Consider the following 20,095-nt stretch of genomic DNA (forward strand, 5'->3'; position numbering starts at 1 on the left):
ACATACAATCCTATGGGGGAAATTACTTTGGGTCATGACCAAATTGAGTTACGAACAGAGTTTTGGAACAAATTACGGTTGTGACCAGAGGTTCCACTGTGTATGGTGTCACACACGTGCGCATGGGAGGCAGCTAAAGGGCTTGAGTGAAGGCAGTTCTGAGGCATGCCGGGATGTGGCAGAGTGCACTGACTCTTTTTTTCCCTTTCCTGTAGACCATCCACGGGAGATTCCACCTGGCTCTCTTGACGTCACTTCCGGGACCGAGCCAATGAAAGGAGACCTTACCGGCTCCGGCCCCTGTGATGTCACGTCCGGGCTCGAACCAATGGTTGAAGAACATGGACCCGATCCTTATGACCTCACTTCCTGTCTTCCCCTTTAAAAGCCTGCCCCTTTTTCCCTATTCCCTCAGTCTTGTTTTGAACTCGGTTGTATGCACATCAGTGCTGTATATTTTGAAAAAAGCAACTTTGCAGCCAGGATACCAAATTATACGGGTGGCTGCCCCAAACCTTTATGTGATTATGTCTCATTTTTGTGACAATGTATAAGTGTATATACTGAGCCATTTTGCGGATCTGCTGCTTGCGTATGGGAAAGTGGATGCACAATTTAAACATATTGTTATTTTCATGGGAATTATTTCCATTTTCCAACCCGCTGAATCCGAACACAGGGTCACGGGGGTCTGCTGGAGCCAATCCCAGCCAACACAGGGCACAAGGCAGGGAACCAATCCTGGGCAGGGTGCCAACCCACCACAGGACACACACAATCACACCAAGCACACACTAGGGCCAATTTAGAATCGCCAGTCCACCTAAGCTGCATGTCTTTGGACTGTGAGAGGAAACCGGAGCGCCCACGGAGGAAACCCACGCAGACACGGGGAGAACATGCAAACTCCACGCAGGGAGGACCCGGAAAGTGAACCCAGGTCATGGGAATTATACATTTGCATAATAGAACTAACTATTTGATATTACAGTGTGTAATTTACATTTGAAAATTTGTGAATTTCCCCTATCTATCTATCTATCTATCTATCTATCTATCTATCTATCTATCTATCTATCTATCTATCTATCTATCTATCTATCTATCTATCTATCTATCTATCTATCTATCTATCTATCTAATTGACCATAGTAAAAAAATAGTAAAACATATTAAATTGAGAGAAAATTATGTTTCATGTTTTGTTAGAGGTTTTCGTACTGTAACAAGATTTCATTCTGTTTGGCTTTAAAATTAACACGCAAATACTTTTTAAACTTACACTTTTACTGTAAAACTTGAGTAAAAACAATTTTTTGAATTAACTTTTCGTCAATATCACATTGAATATATATATATATATATATATATATATATATATATGTATAGAGAGAGAGAGAGATTTTTAAGGTCGTTGATCACGTCATTCTACTCGCTGCCTACATTTAGCTACCACTAATAACTTGCCAGTTTTACCGTTTTATATTTATAGATTGTATCTACATTTTAGAATTCTCATCATGCATTCTTTACAAGCATTTATTTAAAAGAGAGACAGTAAAATGATTAGGTTGAAATGAAGAATCGCTCACCTGCAGGAGGTTGATGGCCTGCTTGATGTACATGCATTCCAAGATTGGCATTTTTGGAGACACAGCTGTGTTTACAAAATTAATTAAATCCTAAAAAAAAAAAACAATTAATTAGCATATTAGTCAAATACTGTGGTAGCGCTTAATGAACAAGGTCCCCGCTCATCCCACTCAACTTGGTTGCATCCCAGCACTACCTTAAACGGTTACCTTGTCGGACTGGTGGCGTGTCTTCCCCTGTTTCTGAAGCCATGATAACACAAAGTTCTTCCTCCCATTCCCTGTTTATTTCTCTCTCTCCATCTCTGACTGTGTATTTATTTTTATTTACCTGGAATGCATTGTTAAAGTTGTTCCAGAGAGGTTCAGACTGTGCGTTGGGCAGCTTCTGAAGCCAAGCCTTCAAGATAGGCCTAAAGTCCAAAACTGAAGAACTCATGAACACCATCCCGTTTCGAGAGACCGTGGCAGGAGAGGCATTATCGATGTTGTGTGGTTCAAAGACAATTTTGCAGCTAGGTGACATGGGGATCCGGTCACCATTAGCTAAAGTGAGAGTCTTATTGTCATCCAGGACGGAGTTCAGGTTTTCAATCCAAATGGCATCCACAGGACCATCCAGAACTATCCAGATGTGCTCACCCTAAACAACGAAAATGGAATTGTTAACTTAAACTGTTTATGTATGGCGCCCTCGCAAACTCACAATCATGTGTACCTGAGCTCACATTTACTTTTTAATCTGGAAGTTTTTGTAGTTGTAGCAATTAATGTTTTCAAGTAAGAGAACTGAAAATAGAACAACCTTATATCAGAAAAATCATATTAAATTTAATAAAATACAGCTGATGTCTATCTATCCATTCAGTCATGTAAGTCCTCTGTTAGATCTTTCAGTCCCCTTGATGGTGCCAATATGTGTTCTTTGCGACACCTTTTTATTTCTGGTTTTACATTTACTTATTTGTCTGACGCCTTAATCCAAGGTGACTTCCAACATTTATGCTACAATTAACATTTGTTTTTGGTTTTCGAATTGGAACACAGGCAGGTCAGGTGACTTGCTCATGGCCACATGGTGTCAGCGGTGGGATCTGAACCCACAACCTCAGGGTTTGAAGTCCAAAGACTTAACCACTGCACCACACTCCCTACTACAACGTTTTCCTGGCCCACCCTGCCCCTTTTTTCAATGAACTGGATTGCATTCCATGGCCTATATAATAAAGTACCCATATACCTTTTTTGATTTAAGAGTTTTTCTCCACAAAGTTGAGAAGATACCATCAGTCCAGTCGTTTGTTGCCACGTCTAGGGTCCCAAACATCTGAGAGGCTGTGATGGCTTTTGGGTTCATTCTCATCTCTTTATGTGGCATCCCACAATTGGTCATGGCCTTCATAAGAGTGTGGATGCACTTTGTTTTTCCAGCACCACTGGGACCCAGGGTCATCATTCCTTCAAGCAAAAACATCACAAGCAGGACAAAGATTGAAATGTCTTGGCTTTTCAATGTCTGTTACAATTACTGGTACTGCTTTTGCTATACAGCCTCTAGTTAATCCAAAATGCGGCTGCAAGAATTATTACAAGAACAAGAAAATACGAACACATAACTCCAGTTCTTAAATCCTTACACTGGCTCCTGGTTAAGTTTAGGGCAGATTTCAAAATCCTCCTTTTAACATATAAAGCATTAAATGGCCGAGGTCCGGCTTACTTGTCGGAACTTATCATGACTTACAAACCAGAGCACACATTAAGATCTCAAGATGCTGGTCTGCTTATGATTCCAAGAATTAATAAAGTAACAGTGGGAGGTCAAGCTTTTAGTTACAGGGCCCCTAAACTGTGGAATGGTCTGCCTGCTACTATAAGAGATGCCCCTTCGGTCTCAGCTTTTAAATACAATACAATACAATACCATTTATTTTTGTATAGCCCAAAATCACACAGGAAGTGCCGCAATGGGCTTTAACAGGCCCTGCCTCTTGACAGCCCCCCAGCCTTGACAATCTAAGAAGACAAGGAAAAACTCCCAAAAAAAACCTAGTAGGGAAAAATGGAAGAAACCTTGGAAAAGGCCGTTCAAAGAGAAACCCTTTTCCAGGTAGGCTGGGCGTGCAGTGGGTGTCAAAAGAAGGGGGTCAATACAATACAATACACAGAACAGAACAAATCCTCAATACAATATAAAAATAAAAATTTTAGAAGTACGGAGCAGAATTTAACAGTAGATGATATCACATAATAAGATTTGGATAATTTTAGACTCCTGGAGACCTCATCCATCAAGCTGCCTCCCCCATTTGGCCATTCCACGGCTGAAACAGTGTTGGGCCAGCCAATCCGATGAAAGGATCCGTCTTTCCCACGATTCCTGCGATCCTCCATCAGGGATGACTTTTCCTTAGCCAGGCAAAACAACTTGGCAGGTGGGCCGTGGCACCAAGTGGCACATTTGAGTACCAAGAAGAGAAACAGAATAGGTGAGGGTTAGTATCCAATTCTAACTGTCATGTTACTTATGTTTAAGTGCTAATGACTAACAACAGAGATGCAGTCTGTACAGTTAATCAGCAGCTGTAGTCAGGGTGAGCTGAACTGAAGTAGTGAGTCTTCAGCCGGGATTTAAAAGCTGAGACCGAAGGGGCATCTCTTATAGTAGCAGGCAGACCATTCCACAGTTTAGGGGCCCTGTAACTAAAAGCTCGACCTCCCATTGTTATTTTATTAATTCTTGGAATCATAAGCAGACCAGCATCTTGAGATCTTAATGTGCGCTCAGGTTTGTAAGTCATGATAAGTTCCTACAAGTAAGCCGGACCTCGGCCATTTAATGCTTTATATGCTAAAAGAAGGATTTTGAAATCTGCCCTAAACTTAACCAGGAGCCAGTGTAAGGATTTAAGAACTGGAGTTATGTGTTCGTATTTTCTTGTTCTTGTAATAATTCTTGCAGCCGCATTTTGTATTAACTGGAGGCTGTATAAAGAACAGTTTGAACATCCAGTGAACACCGCATTGCAGTAGTCAATCCTACTAGAGATAAATGCATGAATTAATTTCTCAGAATCCTGTTTATTTAGAAAGCGCCTTAATTTCCTAACATTTTTAAGATGGAAGAAGCATGTTTTGGACAACTTTGTAATATGCGCTTTAAATGACATGCTAGAGTCAAATCCCGGCTGAATACTCACTACTTCAGTTTAGCACACCCTGACTAGAGCTGCTGATTAACTGTACAGACTGCTCTGTTGTCAGTCATTAGCACTAAAACATAAGTAACATGATAGTTAGAATTGGATACTAACCCTCACCTATTCTGTTTCTCTTCTCGGTACTCAAATGTGGCACTTGGTGCCATGGCCCACCTGCCAAGTTGTTTTGCCTGCCTAAGGTAAAGTCATCCCTGATGGAGGATTGCAGGAATCTTGGGAAGGAGGGGTCCTTTCATCGGATTGGCTGGCCCAGCGCTGTTTCAGCCATGGAATGGCCAAATGGGGGAGGCAGCTTGATGGATGAGGTCTCCAGGACTCTAAATATATCCAAATTTTCTTATGTGATATCATCTACTGTTAAAATCTGCTCCGTACTTCTAAAATGCTTATTTTTATACTGTATTGAGGATTTGTTCTGTTCTGTGTATTGTATTGTATTGTATTGACCCCCTTCTTTTGACACCCACTGCACGCCCAACCTACCTGGAAAGGGGTCTCTCTCTGAACTGCCTTTCCTGAGGTTTCTTCCTTTTTTTCCCTCTACAAGGGTTTTATTTCCTTGTCTTCTTAGAGAGTCAAGGCTGGGGGGCTGTCAAGAGGCAGGGCCTGTTAAAGCCCATTGCGGCACTTCTTGTGTGATTTTAGGCTATACAAAAATAAATTGTATTGTATTGTAATTGTATTTTGTTTGATCCTAAAATGACATTTCTGTATTTTCTAATCAGCCAATCAGGATAAGCCATCTTGGCTACAACAACAATTACATGGCCGAAATCACTACAGCATATAAGAAGACTTGCAGCTGAAATTGCTGCCAATGGGGCTTCTATAATGTACTGAATTAAGGGTGTGAATACTTGTAGGAATGAGAGACGTCTGCTGTTGATTTTTAATAAATTTGCAAACCTTTCCAAAAATGTTTTCACTTTGTCTTTATGGGTTATTAAGTGTAGATTGATGGGCAAGAATGGCAAATGTATCCATTGTCACACGCATGTGCGTGGGAGACAGCTTTATGGTTTGGACGATGATAATTCTCCACCGAGACAGTGGTAACAATCTCTCTTTTCCTCCCTCTGCAGAAAGGAAGACAGACAGTCTTTCCACCTCTGACATCACTTCCGGGGTCTATCCACCTGGACCCACCTCTTCCCCAAGAATGCCGTATTCAACAGAGGAGTCATCATCTTGGGCAGTCAACCTGTACTACACAGAAGACTGAGTTTGTGTTTTATGCATGTTTTCTTTTTCGATTATACCATACCATACCATACCATATTTATTTGTTGAGCGCTTAAAAACACAGCATTACAACTGACCAAAGTGCTGTACAGTTAAGACAAGTGAGACTAAGAGCAAAAAGTTAAAAACAAACATTAAGAGAGAATTAGAACAGAGAATACTAAAAACAGGTCCGGGGACCCAATAAAATAAAGAAATAGCAAAAAGTAAGTGGAAAATGAAACAGGTTAAGAATTAAAAGCCAATGTGAAGAAGTGCATTTTAGGTGTGATTTGAAAGTGGCGACTGAAGCAGCTTGCCTAACCACTAAGGGTAGGGAGTTCCAGAGCCTGGGTGCACCGACAGGGAAAAGCCCTTTCACCACAAGCTTTAAAACGTACCTTGGGAACGTTTAGGAGCAGCTGATCTGCGGATCTAAGAACACGAGGGGGATTGCGACGATGGAGCAAGACACTCAAGTAGGCGGGGGCTAGACCGTTTAATGCCTTATAGGTTAGGAGGAGTATCTTAAAATCGATTCTGAATTTAACCGGCAGCCAGTTGTGGAGGATTGCCGGCTTCCCAGTCCGGCCCTCACCCCCAGGCCGCTAGGAGGAGCCCTCCGGACAGCATATTCGTGCCCCGAGTTCCAGCAGGGCCTCATGGACTTTGTAGTGTCGTTACACAGCCTTGCTGGATACCTTGGGGGCCGCCAGGAGTCGCTGTAGGGGGGCTAGTGGGCCCTTACGTGCCCTATAATCCGGGAGTGCGTCATCACCACGTGACAGGAAGAAACGACGTGCTCCCGGGCTGAAGAAAGACTGTTTACCCTGACCCGGAAGGGATAAGGACTTGGGGGTTTGGCCAGGAACCACTTCCGGGTCAGGGGCTATAAAAGGACTCTGGGTGAGCCCAGACATTTGAGCTGAGCTGGGAGGTAGGGTGGCAAAGTGTCTGGGCGAGGAGGAGAGATTATTGTGTATTGGTTTATTAATTATTGATTTATTTATATGAGTGTTGAGGAGTATAGGGTGCTTTGTGCACATTATTGTCTGAATAAAAGTAATATTTGGACTTTTATATGGTGTCTGACGTCTGATCCGAGGGTTCAAGGGGTCACGGAGACCTTAATCTTTTACACAGTGTAGAGTTTTTAAAATCGGTGTAATGTGTTTGTAATGATCCCAAAACACTAACGTTATCTGGCTTTCTCATTACACCATTTAAATCACAACATGATAAAGCGTGTCAAAAGTGAAGGGGTCTGAATACCAACAAAATTCCCTGTATTTGTTTATTTATTTACTTTCTCGTATACAAAGTATAGGAAAAGTATTGGAATCCTCCAAAAATTCAGTTTCGAGATTTTGATGAATCTCAACGTTCTGGACCTTCCTATGTCCGAAAATATCATTTTTGGAATTATGCCTGTGTGTATGTGTGTGTGTGTAAACACGATAACTTGAGAACGGTGTCACTTCAGTCAACCACATTTTGCATACAAGTGTTTGGTACAAAACGTAGATTACTATCAACCTTTGGGCTATTTCTACTAACCGCAAGTGGTACTTTACCTTTCAATTCATGCAGCTGCAGAGTCCGATTTATTCAACTTTCCATTTATAATAATTGTTCAATCTATTATTAATATGATTTGTTGTTGATGGTTCTTTAATGTACATAATTTTAAAAATATAATCATTGTCTTGTGGTTTACTCCTCAAATATCCATCCCCATATCTGAGTATAGGAGAAAGTCAATGGGAGACCACTCACGATTTTTTTAATTGATTTTGGTTTTGTCTTGTAATGTGAGTGCCTAGAAAGGTTCAATTAAATAAAATGTGTTATAGTAATGAATATTAAGGGTTACAATGGGGATAATGTTGCTGGGATAAAATGTACGAGGGTAAATCTGAAAGAAAAGGCAATTTGAAAATTATGCAGTAACTGAAATTGGTAGAAGCTGAGGTAATGCAACACACTTGCAATGGCTTATGGGTAGTTCGAACACACATTGTGCGGCACTCTGCTGTTAGTCTAGTTGAAGCCAAGGTCAAATGCACATAGACGCAAGTAGAACCTGTTGAATTCCACCAAAAGATGTTGGCCTATGCAAATCAGTAAGCTGTTTTGGTGCCCATCTTGCGCAGTCTTTACAGGACCCAAAGTCATCATACACTATGGCAAGTGCAGATCCATAACTAATATCCAAATGTGCAGCAACAGTGGACAATGCAATTCACCATTCTTGTTTGACGAACGTCGATTTGGACTTGCGTGCATAATATTGATGGCCGACCAGATCGAGCTTTGTTGGTTACACTTGCTCTTCCTGCTTTAAACCTTTCTACCCATTTATAAATTTTTCGGCGAGTCCTGCTATTTACACTTCCGCACTGAGCCAACTTCCTTTGATATTTATCAGCACGTTTCACTCCTTCTGATCAAAGAAATCTCACTGCAACATGTCGTTCAACAACAGTGCAATCCCACAGCGGAGCATTCATATTTTTTTGACCTTGGCTTCAAAAAGACTAATGGCAGAGCGCTGCACTGTGCGTGTTTAAATTACCCATAAGCCATTCCAAATGTGTTGTGTTGTGTCAGCTTCTATCCATTGCAGCCACCTTGTAATTTTCAAATATGATTTACCCTCGTGTCACGCACGTGTTCCAGAGGATCGCCTTCCAAGCTCACGTGAGGCATGTATGCATTACTACTCCAGAACGAGAGGGGGTGCTGTGGCTAACGGTCTTGTCTCTTTTTTTCCTCCTCACAGAATCAAGAAGCTGCCCATTGAGAACAACCAAGCTTGAGAAGACCCACCCTTCCAGTCCCGATGGTATAAAGGCAGACATCCTTGTAAGCTGGCACAGCATTTTGGATCTGAGTGCCCAAAAGATTAGCACTGCCATCAAAGTCTGGCCAATTTATTTTGATGCTTCTAGAGGGAGAACTTGAGGTGACTGGCTGTATTCTTTATGTTTGGGGGCTTGTTGCTTTAGCTTCATTTTGGTTTGAACTAAACGGGGTTGGCCCGGTTGGTACTCCAAACTATTTTTAGGACTCGCTCTGCCTTTATCACTGGTGCCACACCTTGTAACTTTACAGTGGCAGAAAATCCAAACTTAGAAAACAGAGAGAAGAATAAGGAATATCCATCCATCCATCCATTTTCCAACCCGCTGAATCCGAACACAGGGTCACGGGGGTCTGCTGGAGCCAATCCCAGCCAACACAGGGCACAAGGCAGGAACCAATCCCGGGCAGGGTGCCAACCCACCGCAGAGAATAAGGAATATACTTTCTCAAAAAAAGGAAGCGAGAGGGAGGTTGGGAGCATGTGCAGATAGAACGTTACCACATATACCACACAACGAACCACCAAGATTGGGACACAAGTGCAGTGGGTGACATCTCAGCACAACACTGAGGTTTTTTGCAGTGGATGGAGTGACAATTCTGTCACCAACCCCTAAATTTTCCCTGTAAATTGAAGGACCTGCTTTTTCAGGACTGGATGCAGATTAACATCATACCCAGGATGAAGCAATTGCAGGTGAAGGGCTTTCTCAAGGGCCTAATGGAGTAGAGACACTTCTGCCATTTATGGGATTTGATCCCTAGACTCAGAGCCACCGTAATGTTAAAAAGAGCACTACAATTCTGAGCCGGAATGCAGCTTTTTACACAGGATGCCTGAGCAGTGGAGAAGAAGTGGACTGGTGCCGATTTTTAAGAATAGGAGGATGTGCAGGACTGCAGTAACTACAGGGGGATAAAATTGTATACAACTTGGTCAGCGGTAACTTGTTTAATGACAGTAGATTTAATCCTAGCCTTAAAGACTGAAGAACAGTCGTAGACTACTAAGCACTGTTGTAAGTCGCTCTGGATAAGAGCGTCTGCTAAATGATGTAAATGTAAATGTAAATAAAATTGACGAGCGATAGCATGAAATTATGGGAAAGAGTAGTGGAAGCTCAGTTAAGAATGGAGGTGATGATTAGCGAGCTACAGGATGGTTTCATGCCGAGAAAGAGCAGAACAGATGTGATGTTTGCTCTGAGGGTGTTGATGGAGAAGTTTAGAGAAGGCCAGAAGGAGTTGCATTGAGTCTTTGTGGACCTGGAGAAAGCATATGACAGGGTGCCTCAAAAGGAGTTGTGGTATTGTATGAGGAAGTCGGGAGTGGCAGAGAGGTATGTAAGAGTGGTACAGGATATGTACGAGGGAAGTGTGACAGTGGTGAGGTCTGTGGTAGGAATGACGGATGCATTCAAGGTGGAGGTGGGATTACATCAGAAATCAGCTCTGAGTCCTTTCTTATTTGCAATGGTGATGGACAGGTCGACAGATGAGATTAGACAGGAGTCCCCGTGGACGCCTGTGGACACTGTGATCTGTAGTGAGTGTAGGGAGCAGGTTGAGGAGACCCTGGAGAGGTGGAGATATGCTCTAGAGAGGAGAGGAATGAAGGTCAGTAGGAACAAGACAGAATACATGTGTGTGAATGAGAGGGAGGTCAGTGGAATGGTGAGGATGCAGGGAGTAGACCTGGTGAAGGTGGATGAGTTTAAATACTTGTGATCAACAGTACAGAGTAATGGAGATTGTTGAAGAGAAGTAAAGAAGAGAGTGCAGGCAGGGTGGAATGGGTGGAGAAGTATCAGCAAGAGTGACAGGGAAGGTCTACAGGAACAGCTATGGTATATGGGTTGGAGGCGGTGGCATTGACCAGAAAGCAGAAGACAGAGCTGGAGGTGGCAGAGTTAAAGATGCTAAGATTTGCATTGGGCGTGACGAGGATGGACAGGATTAGAAAAGAGGACATTAGAGGGTCAGCTCAGGTTGGACGGTTGGGAGACAAAGTCAGAGAGACGAGATTGCGTTGGTTTGGACCTGTGCAGAGGAGAGATGCAGAGTTTATTGGGAGAAGGATGTTAAGGATGGAGCTGCCAGGCAAGAGGAAGAGAGGAAGGCCGAAGAGGAGGTTTATGGATGTGGTGAGAGAGGACATGCAGGTGATGGGTGTAACAGAACAAGATGACAAGGACAGAAAGATATGTGGTTTATAAAAAAAAAGCTATAATGTAGATTTTTTGATTTGATATACTTTATTGTATGCTGCTGCTGGAGTATGTGAATTTCCCCTTGGGATTAATAAAGTATCTATCTATCTATCTATCTATCTATCTATCTATCTATCTATCTATCTATCTATCTATCTATCTATCTATCTATCTATCTATCTATCTATCTATCTATCTATCTATCTATCTATCTATCTATCTATCTATCTATCTATCTATCTATCTATCTATCTATCTATCTATCTATCCATTATTCCCCAAAGTGAAAGAGTCTTTTTGCTTAACCTTTGGAGGGTCAACCATTGTACAGTGCCCCTGGAGTAATTTTCAGGTTAAGGGCCTTATAATTATTCCACATCCCATTTCTGTTGAAGTAGATATGTACTTAGTCTCTTGGAATTATTGAAGGGACAGTTTATTCTAAATAAAAAATCTTCTTGTCAAGCAAACCATTTAATAAAACTATCCGTCACACACAATGAAAATGCAACCCAAATTTCCCTTCAAGGCGTTTACCATGTCGGACTCTTTGAGTCTCATACAGTTGAATGAGTTTGAGGATCCATGGTGGGTGAAAAATTAAACCTGCCGCCTCTGTCTGCTTCAGGATGGCGGCCTCCAACTCTGGGTATCCAGCTTTATCCAAAGTTATTCCAGGGAAAAGGTCATTAATAAGACTCATGAATAAGGGCTCATCCTCGTCCACCTGAAATGAAACAAGCCAACGTAAGAAAGTGGGGGAAAGCAATTTGGTCTCTAAAACATGTCTGTTTACTAACAGGTTACATGATTCAAATTATTGCGTGCTGGTGAAATAAAACGTGTTCTGTAGGACTGATTTTGTAACCCTCATTGCAAAAAAAGTTGGACAGTATTGAAAATGCAAATTGAAACAACAAGGAGTGATTTGTAAATTTACTTTAACCAGTTTGATTTGTATTCAAATAAAAATGATATAAAGAGAAGGTATTTTAAAAATTTTACCTAATCAACTAATAATAATAAATAATGACACATTTTATTTAAAGTGCCTTCTAAAATATCCATGGACACTCTACAAAAATACATCAAAGAATTAAACAAAACCATTAATATGCAAAGTTAGCAGAAGTTACCAAAATTCCTTCATCTCCTCATTTTCAATCACTTATCTGAGACCGAGTCTTACTGTGGGAACCCAAGGCATTCACGGGCCATCTAGGAGATACGAGGTGAGACACAAAAACAACCGAACTGGGCCTGGGGGTTTCCTACTTGCCCTCTCAAACCAGCGACTGGTTTGGTATATCCTGTGAATAACCCAGTCAGTATTTGCACAACAATCGTTACACGAGTTGCCGCAATAATGTTGGGTGAAAAAAATTGAACAGCGAATAAACATTAAATTTCTCGCAAATTTTCTCATTTTCCATAAAGCCGATTTTGACTGACAAAAACATTGCTGTCCTTGATCATCCTCCCTATTTGCCCGATTTAGCTCCTTGTGATTGTTACTTGTTTCCCGAAAATCCGAAGGGAACACATTTTTCTTCAATGGCTGAAGTGAAGACAGAAACGGCAAGCCTGTTGAAGAGCCTCAAGGAAGAAGACTTCCAGCACTGTTTCAATCAATGGAAGATACGTATGGAGCGGTGTCGAGATCGGAAGGGGGACTATACAGAAGGTGACAATGTTTAGAATGCTGTAAGTCATCAATAAATTTTTTTTTTTTTTTACCAATCCGGTTATTTTTGTGTCTCACCTCATATAACCCTCCCAGCAAGCCCTTAGTCTTCCCCGGGGGTCTAATCACAGCTGGTCATGCCCGTAAACCTCCACAGAGAGGTATCCGTATGAGAGGCCCAGACCACCTCAATTGCTCCTCTAGATGAGGAGGGTTCAGCGGCTCTGCTCCATGCCTCTCCCAGATGTCTCTCTCTAAGGGAGAGCTCAGCCACTCAGTGCAGAAAGCTCATTTTGGCCGCCTGTCCCTATGATCTCATTCTTTTGGTCATTACCCAAAGTTCATGACCGTAGGTGAGGGTAGGGATGTAGATTAACTGGTAAATCAAAAGCTTCACCATCTGGCTCAGCTCGTTTTTTATTTTTTACCACTACGGATCGGTACAGCAACCTCACAAACACTCTCACTGCCCAATATATCTGTTGATCTCACCATCCCTTTTCCCCTCAGTCATGTACAAGACCCCAAAGTACCTAAACTCATCCACTTGAGAGGCTAACAAAATGCAACATTAAAAAGATGGGTTTTAAATTGAGGCTTAAAAACAGAGAGTGAGGTGCTTTTATGGAGCTAAACCACCACAGCCACGCTATGCTAAGAGTTTTGTCACCCATAGTCCACAATGTGACATTTAACAACATGGTGTCAGAGGAACAAAGTGGACATGATGGGGTGCGTGAAGGGCCTTAACACCTAAGAGAAGCAGTTGATAGTGAATGTGAAAATGAACAGGGGGCCATTGTAATTGTCCAAATGTCTGAGTAATATGTCCCCAGGGTTTTAAATATGTGAGGATCCTTGTGTAGCAAGACGGTTATTTGTGCAAAATGTAATTTGTGAAAATTTATTTCAGAAAACCATGAGAAAGAGAGACTGCCAGGGAGATTGACAAATGACAGCTGTGAGTCAGATTAGGGAGATGTGAAGGACACAAAGAGCCTGTGATCATCAGAGGTGACTGTGTGCAGAGGGTGCAGACCTATAAATACCTGGGAGTGCAGCTGGATGATAAATTGGACTGGACTGCCAATACTAATGAATTTGTGAATTAGGGTTAGGGTTAGGGTTTAGGTGAATTTCCCATTGGGATTAATAAAGTATCTATCTATCTATCTATCTATCTATCTATCTATCTATCTATCTATCTATCTATCTATCTATCTATCTATCTATCTATCTATCTATCTATCTATCTATCTATCTATCTATCTATCTATCTATCTATCTATCTATCTATCTATCTATCTATCTATCTATCTATCTAATGCTCTATGCAAGAGAGGACAGAGCTGACTATACTTCCTTAGAAGACTGGTGTCCTTCAACATCTGCAATAAGACTGCAGATGTTCTATCAGACAGTTGTGGTGAGCGCCCTCTTCTACACGGTGGTGTGCTGGGGAGGCAGCACTAAGAAGAGGGACACCTCACACCTGGACAAACTGGTGAGGAAGGCAGGCTCTATTGTAGGCACAGAGCTGGACAGCTTAACATCTGTGACAGAGCAACGGGCACTGATCAGGCTCCTGTCAATCATGGAGAATCCACTGCATCCACTAAACAGTGTCATCTCCAGACAGAGGAGCAGCTTCAGCGACAGACTGCTGTCACCGTCCTGCTCCACTGACAGACTGAGGAGAACGTTCCTCTCCCACACTATGTGACTCTTCAGTTCCACCCGGGGGGTAAACGTTAACATTACACAAAGTTATTGTCACTCTTTAATTTAATATTGTTCTTTTTTTTATCAGTATGCTTCTGCTGGAGTATATGAATTTCCCCTTTGGATTAATAAAGTATCTATCTATCTATCTATCTATCTATCTATCTATCTATCTATCTATCTATCTATCTATCTATCTATCTATCTATCTATCTATCTATCTATCTATCTATCTATCTATCTATCTATCTATCTATCTATCTATCTATCAAAGAGGTTATTTTGGGAAGTGCTGAGGTCTGCTTGACCAATACGGTAAAAAAAAAAAAAACTCAAGAGTCTATGAAGGTGTTAATAACCAGTCAGTTTTTCTGGTAGTCACCCATATCTGACATGAACTCTATGAATATGTAATTAAGGGAGTGTTTATAATGACGAGGATCCAGCATGACGTCAGAAGCATCTCACCATGACGCCAACATTCCTTGCTGCTGAATGGAGCATCTGATTTGACAGCATTCTCCCACTTGGCTGTGATGTCCCTATGCTTCTCTCTGGCCTGAATATGTATTTATACAGGATTAGGTATTATATTCTGGAAATTAGTGTTATCTTTTAAAGCAAGTTAAATACATATATCTGTTTTTGTACCATATAATTATTTTCCGCTATGGGTACAAAAGGTATGGCATTTGGTTCTAGTCAATTCTGCATCAAGAAAAACATCCCAAGGGAGAAAAAGCACCCCCTGCTGGATACACATTGTTGCTGAATTTTGCACATATTGTAATCTGTTCAGGTTAACCCAGTCACAGGGAATGCAAAAACCAGTGTGTTTCTTTGTGCCGGTCCCAAGCTCAGATAAATGGGGATGGTTACATCAGGAAAGGCATCCAGTGTAAAATTTTGCCAGATCAATAGGCGAACAACAATATAAGATGTTAGTGAGACCAGCTATGTTATATGGGTTGGAGACAGTGGCACTAACAAAATGACAGGACACAGAGCTAGAGGTGGCAGAGTTAAAGATGTTAAGATTCGCATTGGGTGTGACGAAGATGGACGGGATTAGAAACGAGAACATTAGAAGGTCAGCTCAGGTTTGGACAGTTGGGAGACAAAGTCAGAGGCGAGATTGCATTGGTTTGGACATGTGCAGAGGAGAGATGCTGGGTATATTGGGAAATGGGTGCTAAGGATAGAGCTGCCAGGCAAGAGGAGAAGTGGAAGGCTTAAGTGGAGGTTTATAGATGTGGTGAGAGGGGACATTAATGAAGGTGGTGGGTGTAATGGAATAAGATAAAGAGGACAGGAAGATATGGGAACAGAAGATCCACTGAGGCGTCCCCTAACAGGAGCAGCTGAAAGATGAAGAAGAAGTAGTCTGTTTAGACTGTGAGCAGAGATACCAAACAGGATCATATTTGCAAGTCCGCAGCAGCAGCAGCAGCAGCAGAAGAAGAAGAAGAACAAGAATGGTCTGTGCCCCCCAAGTGACTACAGACTGTATTAAGGAGGTCTGTGAATGTTATGTTAAAATAAGCAGATAGTGAACACCAACAGAGATTAATGTCCAAGCTGAAAAACGGGGACTTCTGGAGTGAAAGGCTCTTTACTTTAAAGAAGAAGGAGAAGAAGAAGATACAACATTTACATAATGCTTTTCTCACTACTCAAAGGACTTTCACATAGAGAATGGGGAGCCATTGTGCAACATCCACCTGGATGAAGCAATGGCAGCCATTTTGCACCTTAATGCTCAGCACATTTCAGCTATTAGATTGTGAAGCGGGTAAAAGTGATGATTAGGGAATGATTAGGAGTCCAGAATGATGCCTTCGGAGTGTCAGCACCCATGGCATGAGTAATTTTCATATCTGTGAGGGCACCATTAATGCCGAAAAATATGCACAAATTTTGTAGCAACACGTGCTACCGTCCAGATGCCGTCTTTTGCAGGGATGTCCTCTCATTTTCTAGCATGACAGTAGTAGACCACATTCTGCCTTGACCTGGATTACAAGTAAATGGCTGTGTAAAACAGAGGGTACAGATATGAGATGCTTGTCAGCTTGCAGTTCAAATTTGTCTCTGATTTAGAAAGTGTGGCGCATTATGAATCACAAAAAACGTCACTGAAGAATAAATGGAGGGGAAATTTCACTTGCTAAACTTAACTTACTTGTGCAAAAACGCTGAATAAGTTTTATTAAAATAAATGCATATTGTAATCAACTCAGTTAGCTATTAAAAGATGTGATTTTGTTTCACGTGCCAGAACTAGAAAAATGTATTATATGTAGTAGAAAAGCTCCGATATGTGGTGGTGGGAATGCTTTATTTGAAATGATTTAGATTTTTAACATACGGACATTGTGGATTTCTAATTCTTTGATCTTCCTGTGTTCTGGACTTGTATTCTTTACCTTATGAGATCTGATTTGTCATGGTCTCTATTTCAGCTATCGTCCTGACTGCTAACATAAATCCACCCAAACATTTATCCATCTATCCATCCATTATCCAACCTGCAGGGTCACGGGGGTCTGCTGGAGCCAATCCCAGCCAACACAAGGTACAAGGCAGGAAACAAACCCCGGGCAGGGTGCCAGCCCACCGCGGACCAAACATTTAACTTTTTTCAAAACACTTTACCAGTTTGGAAAGGTTCATGTCACGGAGGACTCTCATTACGACTGTCTTCTCTGGCTCATTGGGGTTCCCCCTCTTCACAGCTCCGAGGGTTCTCAGCACAGAAAGAATATTTCTCAAACCAAAGTCATAGTGGACCTGCCAGGTAAGAAATCAGCAATAAGGTTCAAATGACAATGACATTCTGGTGAGGTTGTGCTTAGGCAGACATTGTTACAAACGGTCAACATCTGATGGATTCAGAGGTGCCTGACATACTTACTTTCCTATTGTTGTATCTCCATTCTGTAAGCAGACTCGTTTATTCATTTGATATCGATCTCAGATGAGTTGAATGAATATTTGCATTGATTAGATATCCGTGACATTTGTACATTTTTCATGTTAGTAAAGTATTCCACAAATTTTATAATTTTATAATCAAGACGTATAAGCAGTGTTTCCAGCAACTATCTGACATTGCATTGAGGCCACAACTACCAGTAATCTGTTTTTGCCATTCCTACTTGTTTATTTTTAATGGTGGACGTGACTGTGGATAATAAAGGCAATCTGAACCTGAACTGTACAAATTTGTAAGGCGTAAAGTAGAAGGAATGATGAGCAAAGCCTACCTGTTTAGAAAGCTGCTCTTCACAGAGTTTATACAAGGTGTAAAATTTTCGGCTGAGAATCTGATTGTCACGAAAACCAGCACTGGCCAATTTGACCCTCATAATAATGGCTCTGTCTGGCACCATCATTGCAACAGTACGGAACTGAATCTTCAGGTTTTCTGGGAGCTCTTGTCGTCCTGCATATCCTGGATTCTGTAAATAAATAAATACATAAGATATCCATCCTCTCTTCTGCATCCGCCTATTCCATTAGAGGGTTTTTGGTTGAATCACAGGCTATTTTACAGTATTAGGTGTAATACAGAAAGGTATGATGGATTGAATTTTGGTTCGTAGCTAACAACATTAATAAGCTCAACCACAGACTTCCATAAAGACCCAAGTTGGAGTCACCAATCAAGTGTATAAGTGAAATTGGCAGTAGACCACAGCATTTTAGTTTACTGGCTGTTGTTTATGCAGATTTCTGTTAAATCAAAATGCTACTGCAAGATTTATGACACAAATCAGAAAATACAAACACATAACTCCAGTCCTCAAGTCCTTACACTGGCTTCCAGTTCAGTTTAGGGCTGACATCAAAATCCTCCTTTTAATTTATAAAACCTTAAATGGTCAAGGCCTTGCTTACTTATTTGAACTTATCATTAACTACAAACCACAGCTCATATTGAGATCTCAAGATGCCCATTTACTTAACACATTGAATGCTGGACCATTTATTACAAGGACTCTATAGTATCAGTCTATGCATATACAATCATATGTAAAAGTTTGGGATCCCCTCTTAATTCTTTGCATTTTTGTTTCTCATTGGCTGAGCTTTCAAAGTAGCAACTTCCTTTTAATATCTGACATGCCTTATGGAGACAGTAGGATTTCAGCAGTGACGTTCAGTTTATTGGATTAACAGCAGCTACCACTGCTATCTTGGTTTACACTTATGGTGTTTTAAAATTGTGCTTTATAAATAAACTTTGATTTGATTTGATTTGATTTTTTGATTTGGTAGTTGGTAACTGTTTGCCCTCAGTGTGGTGCTGCCCTGACAGTCATGACAAGTCGAATGCCTTGTGATGAAGAAATGGCTTTGGGGAAGCTATCCACATCAGTGTCAGAGCCTACAGGTTCCACTTCATCCACTGTGATGATGATCGTTGTCATCACCATCAAAATATTCACCTTGTTGTTGTATCAAAGCTTTCTACATTTTTCATGATGGTAAAACTATGGACTGTCTAGTTATGGCACTATTTTCCACTACAAAAAAAAAAGTCTATGGCTATCCACTAAATGGCAGCACTATAGTACATAACTGAGATGTGGCAGCAAAGCTCACCAACAAGCTGGCTACGGTCATAGTGGCTGTATACTGAGTTACAAGTTACATCGTACGTCGTGCCTTGACATGCTCAATCAGATAATACTTCACATTTGAAGTGTGAATTCACATTTTTCCTTGAGTGCTGAGGAAGATTATGAGTACAGCGCCGGTCACACAAGGAGTCCCTCAAGGCTCTGTCCTCGGTCCTCTGCTTTTCTGTATTTACATGCTTCCCCTTGGCCATATTATTCGTAGCTATGGACTGGGTTATCATTTTTATGCAGATGATACTCAACTCTACTTCAATGTTAAAAGTGGAACTTCATCAGAGCTTTCTCAGCTCACAACCTGCCTTAGTGAAATTAAAACCTGGATGGAGCAGAACTCTTTAAAATTAAATTGCAATAAAACTGAACTCCTGCAAATTGGGACTAAAATGCAACTTAATAAAATGAGCTCCTTCCCAGTCTATCTTGGCGGTGATCTCATCAGACCTGCCTCTACTGTAAAAAATCTTGGTGTCATTTTTGATTCCTCCCTCACTTATTCCGCCCACATAAATCACATTAAGAAACTTTCTTACTTTCACCTCCGTAACATATCCCGTGTTCGCTCCTTCCTCTCCTTCTCTAAAGCTGAGAAACTTGTTCATGCTTTTATCACATCCCGCATCAATTATTGTAATTCCCAACTGGCAGGTGCCCCTTCTAATCTTATATCACAGCTCCAGCTTATTCAAAACTCAGCTGCAAGAGTCCTTACTCGAACCAGCAGCAGCGAGCACATCACACCCATCCTGCTCCGTCTCCACTGGCTCCCTGTGTCTTACAGAATCGAATATAAAATCCTACTAATAACCTACAAAGCCTTAAATAACCTCACGCCAAACTACATCAGTGACCTTCTCCATCACTATGTGCCTGCCCGCCCACTAAGGTCCTCTGATTCTGGTAATCTTGTTGTGCCCTTCACTAATCTACACTCCAT

At 41.4% G+C, this 20,095-nt stretch overlaps 1 protein-coding gene across 1 annotated transcript in view; it reads right to left on the minus strand.

The window, feature by feature from the left end:
• LOC114641854 (dynein axonemal heavy chain 5-like) overlaps positions 1-20,095 on the minus strand; it is a 329,984-nt gene that overhangs the window by 129,453 nt on the left and 180,436 nt on the right. The window contains exons 41-46 of the mRNA XM_051928805.1: positions 17,782-17,976; positions 17,171-17,305; positions 11,647-11,836; positions 2,833-3,050; positions 1,924-2,235; positions 1,593-1,682 (exon numbers count right to left, since the gene is read on the minus strand). Coding sequence (XP_051784765.1) covers positions 1,593-1,682; positions 1,924-2,235; positions 2,833-3,050; positions 11,647-11,836; positions 17,171-17,305; positions 17,782-17,976 — 1,140 coding nt within the window. The remainder of the gene's footprint in view (positions 1-1,592; positions 1,683-1,923; positions 2,236-2,832; positions 3,051-11,646; positions 11,837-17,170; positions 17,306-17,781; positions 17,977-20,095) is intronic.

The sequence above is a fragment of the Erpetoichthys calabaricus genome, chromosome 6, assembly GCF_900747795.2.
Source record: "Erpetoichthys calabaricus chromosome 6, fErpCal1.3, whole genome shotgun sequence".
Lineage (NCBI taxonomy): Eukaryota > Metazoa > Chordata > Cladistia > Polypteriformes > Polypteridae > Erpetoichthys > Erpetoichthys calabaricus.